Source organism: Manis javanica, chromosome 4, assembly GCF_040802235.1.
Source record: "Manis javanica isolate MJ-LG chromosome 4, MJ_LKY, whole genome shotgun sequence".
In the NCBI taxonomy this organism is placed as follows: Eukaryota; Metazoa; Chordata; class Mammalia; order Pholidota; family Manidae; genus Manis; species Manis javanica.
This window is the reverse complement of record NC_133159.1, coordinates 100,331,286-100,342,265: the sequence shown is the minus strand read 5'-3', so window position 1 is coordinate 100,342,265 and position 10,980 is coordinate 100,331,286. Positions and strand designations below refer to the sequence as shown.

At 43.5% G+C, this 10,980-nt stretch overlaps 1 protein-coding gene across 4 annotated transcripts in view; it reads right to left on the bottom strand.

Annotated features, from left to right (window-relative positions):
- Positions 1-1,608: 1,608 nt before the first annotated feature.
- The window catches only part of SORT1 (sortilin 1), an 82,867-nt gene continuing 73,495 nt past the window's right edge, over positions 1,609-10,980 (bottom strand). For 2 of the 4 annotated variants that reach the window (XM_073234446.1, XM_073234447.1), the window contains exons 16-21: positions 9,068-9,184; positions 8,338-8,446; positions 7,423-7,521; positions 6,786-6,892; positions 6,374-6,497; positions 1,609-6,161 (exon numbers count right to left, since the gene is read on the bottom strand). In XM_073234446.1, coding sequence (XP_073090547.1) covers positions 6,147-6,161; positions 6,374-6,497; positions 6,786-6,892; positions 7,423-7,521; positions 8,338-8,446; positions 9,068-9,184 — 571 coding nt within the window. In that variant the 3' untranslated portion in view covers positions 1,609-6,146. The remainder of the gene's footprint in view (positions 6,162-6,373; positions 6,498-6,785; positions 6,893-7,422; positions 7,522-8,337; positions 8,447-9,067; positions 9,185-10,980) is intronic. The other 2 variants (XM_037001557.2, XM_073234448.1) reach the window with 1 other exon arrangement.

Here is a 10,980-nt window from a genome sequence, read left to right as displayed (position 1 = left end):
GCTACATACTAGAGGTCCCATATGATTTCCAGGCATACCAAACCATCATTCTACACATTCTGTACACTCCATCCCATTATCTGATTTCCTATCATACTTATCTCCAGAAGCCAGAATTTCCTGTTATTTTATAAAATATAGCCTTTATTTTTTTGAAGCAGCTTTAGATTCACAGCAAAGTTGAGTGGAAAGTACAGAGTTCCCATATATCCCTTTCCCCTCTTCCCAGTGCTTTTATTTTATGGAAAAGAAATGAATTGGTTGGGTGAATAGGCTACCTATACATTTTTGCCTTTAGGCCTCAGTTTAGGGGCAGAGTCAACAGGATCCCAGAAGCCTGTGTGTTTATCTTGGGGTGTGGGGCAGAAGCCCAGGATTCCTTTTTTGCAACGTGTATAGGGGATGAGGGCCAGAATAGCCTGTGGACACACTTTGGGGCCAGGAACCTGTTTATGCGGCGGGAGGATGGCTGAAGAGGAAGCTGAGGGAGCTTGGCCTCGGGGGCTAGTTAGTAGGAGGCTGCACTTGCACCACATCAAGACTAGTGTGAAGGCCTTTGTGATCTTTTTCCCTTGCCTGACCCAGCCAAGGCCCTTGTAAGTACAGACAGTCCACACCAGGGAACTCTAAACACCTCCCTTTACTCTCCACTTCACCAATGCTTTGGTGAGGAGATTGGCCCAGGTTTTCCATCTTAACTCTCTGTTGCAATGAAGGTATGAAAGAATCAAATTAAAAATGCAGACTGCTAAGGCCTGTTAGAAAGTCTAATTTAGTAGGTCTTGGTGGGATCCAGGAACCTGCATTTTAAAAAGCTACATAGTGATTTTGGTACAGGAAGTCTTACAACACTGTTAGGTAGAATTCCTGAAAAATAAAACTACCTCAGATAATCTCCTGGGGGAGGCACTCTTCCCCAAGATAGTGGGCTCCTTCAGAACAAGGTATTTGCCTTGTCATCTTCAGACAACAGTGCCAGAGTAAGTATTCAAGGGGTGTATCACCCCAGGATGCGGGCTGAGAAGCAGTTTTCAAGACTTGGCTAAAGGCTCCAGCAGGTGGGCAGGAACCACTCCTAAAAGAAATATTCTGGAAGAGAGGAAAGCTGCAATTCTTTGAAGATCCTTAAATGAAATGGATCAGGAAGGACTCGGAGTAAGAGCAGCAAGATAAATATAAGAGGTGCAAACGGAAAGATACTGAAGTTAAAACTTCCAAGTGTTGTCATTGTCAAACCTGCTATAAGGAACATGTAATTCAGGAGAATAATCATATGCTGCCATGAATAATCATATGCAACTGAAACCTGAGAAGGTGTATGAGGTGGGTCTGCCAGACTTTCCAGGGTAAGAACAAGAAAGCTGGTCTTACAAATACCCATGGGTACAAATACCCAAAGAACAAATACCCTTGTTCTTTATGAGCATAAAGAACAAGAAAAAAGTGAGTTGTTTTCCCCATAAATTATCTAATACTTTTAATGCTATAAATGCACAGCCGTGGCTCTCTAACTGGCTTATTCTCTGGTTGTTGGGAGTTTGATTTTTGAAGCTAGAAAACTGGAAAAGCTATCATATTAACAAACTGTAGCTTAGTCATTTCAGTAGGTCTGGTAACAAAGTTTAGTCTGTTTTATTTCTAACCCAAATATTGCAAATATACAGAAAATTACCAGTACAAAGTTAAACACATCCAGATTTATTTACAGAATGCTAAAGAAATTTGAGTTTTCCCATTTCCATTTTGTGGAATTTTATTATGGGGTCTGGCTTTGTTGTGTTCCTGATATGGGTCACTGAAACTTGATTGATTATCCCACCTCACATGCAATTTTTTGTTTAAATGGAATAGCAAAACTTGGGTTTTTGGCGCACATGCAGTAGTGATCTTAATACTGCTTTACACTTCAGTAAGAATGCAGCTGTACCACAGCTTGGGGAGGGGACAGAGAAGTTATAGAACAGGGAGGGACCACATGCTAGGAAAGGTAACAAGAGACAAGAGAGGGTAGAACAACAGGCACACAGGGACCCTGAGCATTTCTGTGCACAAGTATGATGAGGGCATGACCAAAACCCTCCCTCCCTAGATGTCTAAACACAGGAGGTGGGCAGAATCATCAGGGATCATTCACGTCAAACTGAGGTCATGCGGAGGATGAGAACTGCATTAAAGATTTGGGACATATCAACAAATCATTAACATGTACTATACTATACAGTTTATATATGTATATATGTACACACACATATATATAATAAAGGTACAGATTAGTTCATGTTATTCCATATAAACAAGGGTGCTTAAGAATGTACTGGTGTGAAAAAATTCATTTGGCAAGTTACTGAAGACAATTTCAAATTAATGTTCTGATTCTTACTGTTCTAGTGCGACAGCCAAGAAATGAACATGCTCCTGCTCTTTCAGTTTTTCTCCATGAGGCCAGACCAGGCTCTGCTGGGGCAGGACTGGGCTCCCAGAGCTGCTGAGCTGGACAGTCAGCGGCTGATGCAATAGAAATTCCAGCACCTGCTGAGTGCCCTTCACTCCATCAGGCAGCCAATCTTAAACTTTGGTTTTGTTCAAAGGACATTTAAGTCCATGTTGTTTTTCTGCTTAAGAGAAGGTAATAGCAACGTTAGAAAGTGGATCTCTCCTGTTTAGCAGTTGCAAGTATGCAGGTTTCACATGTGGTTAAGGGTTGTGTCAGCAATGAGCAGGATGACACTGTAGCCACTGCGTATCAGGGCAAGGGGTCTTTAGAGCTCTCCTAAAAGGACAGAGAGAATCTGTCTACCTGTGTGAATTGTCTGGAAAATAAATGACTGAAGCCAGGCCAGCCTGCCACCTGGGGTGGGTGTGGACAGCCCCACACTCCTTTGTATCCTGTTATCGTGATGAAGGTCATGAAAAGAACCAGCTGTGGTTTAAAGAACCAAATGCATTGACCGGAGGTGGTCAGCACATTACTAATCTGTGAGGGATGAAAGGCCAGCTTGGGCATGGAGAGGCCCAGAGGCAAACCTAAGAGTGAGAGAGACACATATTGAAAGCCTATTCAAAGCAGAGGGCAAATTCTAAGTTTCAGTTATAGCAAATCTATTGAATCTCCTGAGTCCAGCCTAGAACTGCCACAGCCCTCCAAATACTTATTCTTCTAAGTGGTGTTCCCATTCAATTAACAGCCAAGGTGTATGCATCCCTGGTCTCTGGTCTCACTAAAAAGACCCTTTAGATCCAAGACTCTTATCTACAGAGCAGGAAGGATGGGGAGTTCTCCACCTGGATTTAATAGTTCATACCACTGTGGACAGTCTGATATGTCCAACCTATAAAATACCACGCTAAGTCCTACTGCTGAAACTCCAGAAATAATCTCTTCTACTTGCATCAAGCCTGAGACTTTACACAGTGATATACTATGCTTTACTTTCAAAGATAATGCCTCTAACCTCAGTGAAACAAATTAGAGATCTTTTTTCTTAGAAACTATCATGGATTTAAGCTGTTTTACTCTGAGGGCATACAGTTGTGAATAAGCAGGCTGATGTAGAAATTAACTAGCCAATAAAGGGAATGAACCAGGTTTCTTAGCAGTCCTCAAAACAGCTGAGCTAGCTAGCTTGCCAGCCAGGGATGGGAAAACAAGGACACGGAAGGGAGATTCACCGATGGAGATTCCATTCCTGCACTCTTGCACAGTGACCCTCAAAGAGGTGAGGGGCAGTTTCTAAAACACATATTCAAAACTACCATTACTCTTGTTTTCAGCCATGAGAAACAGAAGAATAAAATTTCCTGTTTACCAAGGTGGCAAAAGACGCTAAAAATACTGCTGTGACAGAAATGCCACTGATTCCTACCCTAAAGAAAAGCAAGTCACCTGCAAGAAGGAAGCCCTGTTCCAAATATTCAGCACTTGCATGCATAAAAATATTTAAGTTCTGAAGACAATCAACTGGCATTCTTGTAACATACAGAGACACCCTGGACAATTTACTCAATTTTTGTACCTCTGCTCCATCTCCTAAAAAAATGGGGATTTATAACCCCTTTAGACTTTCACAAGAATGTTGTGAAGCTCAAATGACATAATGTAAGTGAAAGTGCTCTGAAAATTGTCAAGTTCTACAGAAATCCCAGATACCATTATAAGCGAAGAGCCCTGTATCTTATATGGTTAGAGAAGAATATTAACTTTCCTACATCTTAAAACTAACCAGAGAATTACCATGTATCAGCCCATGTATCCCAGTGGGTATTTGCTGGTAAAAAAGGTGTATGGTGTAACTAGGTCTTTTCTGGGTACCAAATTCACTTTGGACAGGAGGTAAGGGTGTCCAGGACAAGACCTGACACTCTATTATTTGTGAGCTGATTTATCTTTGGAATTATTTACAAAATCACACAAAATGAGCTTTACCTAAAAGACCAGTGCTCTCTAACAAATATTCTCTTAACAAAAACTGCTCGAACTTTATTTTCTAACTGAAGCTCCCTGACTCATTTAATTTTACTGTAGTTTCAAAGTTCCTAAAATTCTCCATTTACTCCCTCCCCCACTTTCCCTGCTGTTGTTGATCCATTCTGGTGAGAAAAGAATTTAGCCATCTGCTTGCTGCTCATTCTGACAAAAGTTAATTTGGCATGATAACTTTTTACTGATTTTCTAGCCACAAAATGGACTAGCAGCTGGCTAAATGGAAGTTACCAGAGAGTGTCCCAATCATACTTAATGGGAGACACTGTGACCAGCACAGTTAGGTATGCTGACTGAAAACATACTGTATTAATGTTAGCAAATATTCAAGCTGTAGTAAAACTAATTATCGCAGCTTTCCATTACTATATGGTCACCCCAAAGTCCATCTCACTACATTCTATAATTTATTTAATTTGAAAAAAATGTCAAATGGAAAACTTCTTAAACTTAAAATATGAACTTAATATATCACACAAAACATGATCTATATTGGAAGTACATTTTCACTTTTTCACAGCCAAAAGTTTCATGCCAACAAACTACTTGGCAAAGCTGGGGAAAAGGGTGAGGCGGAGAACCTGGTAATAAAATTCTGATTTTTAAAAAACAGCCTATAAATCTGAAACATGACTAATCCCGGCTCCATGTACAACAGCAACCTAAGCAGCAGCAGGTAAGCAGCCATTCTAGTGATTCACCAGTGCTTCATACAACAGGCAGACGGGGACAAGGGCGACGGTGATGCTCTGTCTCAGGGGCTGCACCCTCAGCTCTAGTGAAGAGGCCACTCAGCCCGGGCAGATACCCGGGGCAAGCCTGAACCCTGTCCTTGAGCAAGTACACTGGCACACACACAAAGCATGGCTTGAAAGACCTCAGAAGCATGAATTTCTCCTTAATAGGTGCTAAATCTTTTAAATTCTCTAATGCTCCCTTCTTCCTGCCTCAAGTTAAAAATGTTGCCCATTAAGTTTTCCTGGTTTAGTGTCTTGGAAGCCCACGGTTAAGTCAGTGCCAAAGGGCAATCAACAAGGGTATTGTCTAATTAAACAGGGGAAAAGAAAAATCACTGTGGTCTATGGGCCCCTGAAACAGAACAAAACAAAAGCAGAGATCTGTGTGAGGAGCTCACATGCACTGCTCTGGGAGCAGAGCTGCCTCCAGAGAGAGGCTGCCCGGTTGTGCCAGCCACTGCAGCCTCTCCATTCACCCCTGCAGCCTTGCCTGCTGCCAGCAGAGCCCGGGGGCAGCAGCAAGCACGTGTGGGAGCTGATGCTGGGGTGGCAGATGCCCTGAGGCAGGCGCCATGCAAAACATGCAGCAGTGCAGTTACAGAGTTCTTTTCAAATTCCATTTCAGCTCCCTTAAAAAAAAAAAACCCAAACAAAAAGAGCCCATACTTTGCAAAAAGACATAACTTGAAATTAAAAGTTAAAGAATTTAAATATCCTCTCTTTTCAGAGAAAATTGTTAAGAGTGTCTAGAGTTCCCCACCCCACCCTCACATTTCTTTTGTGTAGGTCCTTTTGGCTTTGATGGAAGCAGTGGAAACAGAGCTGGGTCCCTTGCAGCGGGAAATTTATTTCCCCAAGTTGGAGCCACAGGGAGTGTAAGAGGTATGGCAGTTCCATCATCCATGCTCAGTCCCAGCTCCCTGGAGTAGCTATTCCAAGAGGTCCTGAAAAGACACAGACCATATTACTTACAGATAAAGAATTTCTATTTTGAAAGCAATTCCCTAGTTTCTGGGCTAGCCAAGCCATATAGTCACTCAGCTGCTGCTCTTAGCTTCTAGCCTCCTGTGCCTCAGTCACACTTGACCAAGAATAGGAAAAGAATCACTCTTCTTTTTGTACTTCTGGGTCAGCCCTCAAGAAGAAATAGTCTCACCTCATCTGAGTCGTCATGATAACCACTTTTATTAGTGTGAGAGGCTGTGTGCAGACCATCTCCACTATCCACGCCATTGGCCTCTGCGTGCTGCTGTAGCACGGAATATCGGTGCACCAGGAACCTGTGGATGGAAACTTCTGTCAGCCTGCATGTGGTGGGGATGGGTGCCCTCCTTATAGAGCTGTGCATTTCCCAAGTTTTATAAACTCACAGAATGAATCACACATGTACGAAGCACAGCCCTTAGCTGCCATATGCAAAGTATAAGATCTGAGAAGATTTGGGCCTGACGTTTCAGGAATATCACTTCAACTAGCTACTTTATTTCCCAGGACCAATTCAACCATGTGCCCTTGGCAGACTTTCTGGTTTGAATTCAGTACCTCTGATTGACTTCCATGTTCCTTACCTTCCACCACAGACGTATTTCTTCACAATAAGCACTCCTGCTACGACTGTAACCAGCATCAATCCCACAGTGGCCAGGATAATTGGAACAGAATTTGACTTGGAATTCTTCATAAATTAAAACACAAACACAAAAAATTGGGGCATATATACTCTAGGACTGAATTCAAGAAGCTGCTTATTCCCCTCATTTCCCTGTGAATGATCTGCATTCTCTAGGCACTTAATGATGATACTTTTCCCATCCCCCAAGATGAACCATCTCAATGCTACCAGGAGAATGTCACAGCTGGGAGAGGGCAATCAGAGCTTCAACTGCTTTGAAGCTGTCAGAATGGTGCAAACCCAGTGGCTTCAATGTCAAAGTTACACTGGAAGCCTTAGCAACTGTCTAGATCAAATGGTAGTTGTGCCTGTTCCCCACTACCACTGTTCATAAGTCTTGGAGTCTTTAAGGAGAGGAAGACTGTGATAATAGTGGGCTGAATGACTCTAGAGCATGGCCATTACCTGGGAAGAAGCTGTGCCAATGCTATTTCAGGCAGGCCATCACATGACACCAAGATTTATTGTTTTACTTAATTTTTGGTAAGTTTTTACAAATAAGACTTTCATATCATTGTTTGAGTGTGACCTACCTGCTTCTGGGTGGGAGATAGGGAGTGTGTGTTTTCAATGTATCCAAGAGGAGGCGGAGCTGGATTCTGGGACAAGTTGTGTCCCTGTGGGCGGAAGTCCTGTGCAATCACACACACACAAACACTCTGAGGACAGCTGCCAGGAGTGCAGGGCGGGGGTGCAGGGGAGGAGGCACTTGCCCCCTGACAAGTACACACACCCATACAACATTCCTCTCTCTCTGCCTTCTTAGTCCCACCCCTTGTCAGGCCCTCACAGCTTGGCAGATTAGAGAGGAGGGAACTGCAGACTGTTCACCTCTCCTTTTACAAATTAGGCAGTGGGGCCCACAGGTGATTGCCCCAAGTGACACTGCTGGTCCAGTGCCTCCTTATCAAGAGGTTTCCTCTTTACTATCCCCCCAAACTCCCAGGCACATAGGTCAGTACTACAGGTCTGTAATCAGCCCCGTAACTTGATTCTTAATGAAAACCAGCCCAGTATTACCATAGTTCAGTTCTTTTCTTTCTGAAAATAACTAGCAGGGCTCTGCACAGGTCCACCCTAACTATGGTCCAGTGCTCTTCTCTTCCACACAGACAACATTCCAGCCTGTTATGGCCAAACTTCTTGAGTCTTTTTCCTATATGATTTGGAGCCTCAGAAATTTCCTCAAGTCCACACTTCTAAGTTCTGGAACAACTTTACTGAATACCATCCTTACTCCCCCCAAAAAAGGTTCCAGTAAATGAGCTTTACCATTGGGCTTTGTGACCCACCCTTCATCCTACCAGCTTCCTGTACAAAGGGATGCCTCACAGAAGTAGTTTGGCCACCTTGTATTCAAGAATAAAATTCCTGATGCTGTAACTTTAATTATTCCTGGAAGAATATGAAACCCTACTTGTTCCTAAACCACATCTACTTTAACGTACCTGTTTTTCTGGACTCAAAAAGTTGCTTGTGCATTTCTTTTTCAAGTCTTTAACTTCTCGAACTGGATTCACGCCGCCTTTGCATCTGTCTCCTGGAATTTTCCGGTACCTGAAAGGCAGAGAAAATTTGTTAACAGAATACAAGGATATATTTCTGGATTCTGGCCTATTTCCTGAAAACAAGATTTGAAAAACTATAGAGAAGTTTCTCATCCTTACACCACCTTTCAGGCGGGGATGGGGGAGGGGAGTGGAGAATCCGTAAAGACGTTTTGGGGATGTTTTGCAGTTTTCGGCCTTGAACAGACCAAGCATCCCTGGCCTCTCTGTAGGCATATGCCCACCTTTCTGCCTTAAGACAGTGTGCCAAAGAACTGTGACCCCAGGAAAGCATGTAAATATGTGGTACAAAAAACAGCAGAGGGCAAGCATTTATCATGCGAGGGAAGCAATGAGGCTCCTCTAGAGCAGCACTGTCTCACGTGGTGGCTATTTATATGTAATTAAATTAAATTAATTTGGCTACTTGGTCACACTAGTGTCAACAGCTGCTGGAGGACTGTGGCTACCATGTCCAACCCAGCAGATGAGAGAACACCTGCACCATCACGGAGTGCCCTAGCAGGCGGTCTCTCTCCCGCGTGTCCTCCCATGCTGTCAGGTTTCTGTGCAGAGGCAGCACTCCCTTGGGACAGCAGCAACTCATCCGTCAGCACGGGGGTCACCTCACCCACTCGTCGTCAGGTGCTCTTCTCTTCCATGCAGACAAAACTCTAGGTCATGGCCCTTCAGCTCTGGTTGCTCCACACACTTGGAGTCATTTTCTGGACGGAAGTAGCCAAAATCACTGCAAGAGTAAGCAAATAAATGCTCTTTCAAAGTTGCTGAAAGATGGAGAGTGCTTAGCAATGAGGGTGTTAGGTGGGGAAGTGGGTGGTTGATGTTCCAGTCTTGAGTTGCCAGGGAGTGTGTCAGGAAGGCCTGAGACATCTGTAAAGAAGGCCCATTTTTTCCCCCAACAAAAAAGTTTTCAGTATATGAACCTATCATTGGCTTATGTAACCCATTTTGACTCCATCCAGACATGGAGGGGGCTTAACTGGGGGCAAAAAATAGCTTGCAGTGGACTCAGGACTCAGGGCTAGACAGCTCAGGCCCAGGAAGGGGATGACTGCAGTCCCACTCACCTGGCAGCTTCTCCTCAGCCTACACTTGTCCTCTTCATTCACCCTTCTCTCCTTACTGACCAAATTTCTGAGTATTTTTTACTTGTTCTATTTTACTCATTTACTTTTTATTTTGTGCACTCTGGCTTCAACCCCCTTTGCAACCTTGAAAATGTGTCAGTGGCACCAGAGCTTACAGGCAACCCAACCCAGTGCAGCCTGTCCACCTGGTCGGTGGTAGGTAGCACACTGTCCCACTCCTATCCACCTTGACGCTGCAAAGCTACACTGCTCTGTTTCTCTAATCACTGCTTGCTCTGCTCTCTTCCTAACCCATAAATGCCCCCTTGGTGAGCTGAACTATTGGTTTGAATGAAAACTTCTAGGTCTTTTCTTTTAAACTCTTATCTTAGATTTCCAAATACCTGCTGGACATCACCACCTAAATCTGCTGACAGAACCTCAAATAAATAAAACATTAAAAACTCATGTTGTCTCCCTTATGACAGCCTCTCCTATCATCTTCTTCTGTTTGACCATGACACCACCTTCCTTTCTATCATCTAAGTTGAAAATTCAACCTGAGCACCCCTATCTGAACCTAACTCATGTCTTTATTGTGACGTCTGTGACTTCCCCTCAGGACCTATCTTCTAGCACATCCTTCCTATCCACACTGTTGGGTGGCTACGTTCATACCAGTCCATTGGCTTTAATGATCTGCTTCTTCCTACATACACATGGCCAAGTCCTAAGGCTCACCAGGGCTCAGTGCAAATGTCACCTCCTCAACAAAGCCTTCTTTGAGCCACCTGCTTTCAGCTGTAGATGGACCAGTCTCTCCTTTCTCTAAATCCCCAAGGCACTTTACTTTCTATTTCACAATATAATTACGTGCATCTTACCAGGAGATTCTATAACAAACTCTCCATTATCACTGTGTGCTACCTTGTGCACAGCAGATATTCAGGGAGTACTTGGGGACTGTACAGATGATGCTTGTGCTTAAATATTTTCTGAAAATATTTAAGGGAGAGGGTAGGGAGAACAAAAGATGCAGAAGACACTACCTTCCAATAGCAGGGGGTAACTTCTGGTAAAAATTTTAAGCATTTGGTCCAAAATTTCAAGGAAAGTAACCTTCCTACTCTCAAAGTACGTGTTTCTCAAGCATATGAGGTATGGTGTGTGGGCTACTGAGCTAACTGGCAGCAGGTTCACATCCCAGCTATACTACCTCCTGGCTGAGTGACTACGGGAGAATCAGTCATAACCTCTCTATACCTTCATTTCTCCCTCTGTGACATGCAAATGACAACAGTACCTAATTCACAGGGCTGCTGAAGTTAAGTATAAATTGCTTAGGACAGTGTTTCATACTGATTTGTGCACAATAAACATCAGCTACTATCATTGCTACCACACGATTATCAAATATAACATGTCCTCAGCAAGTCCAGGGTTTAATGGTGGAACC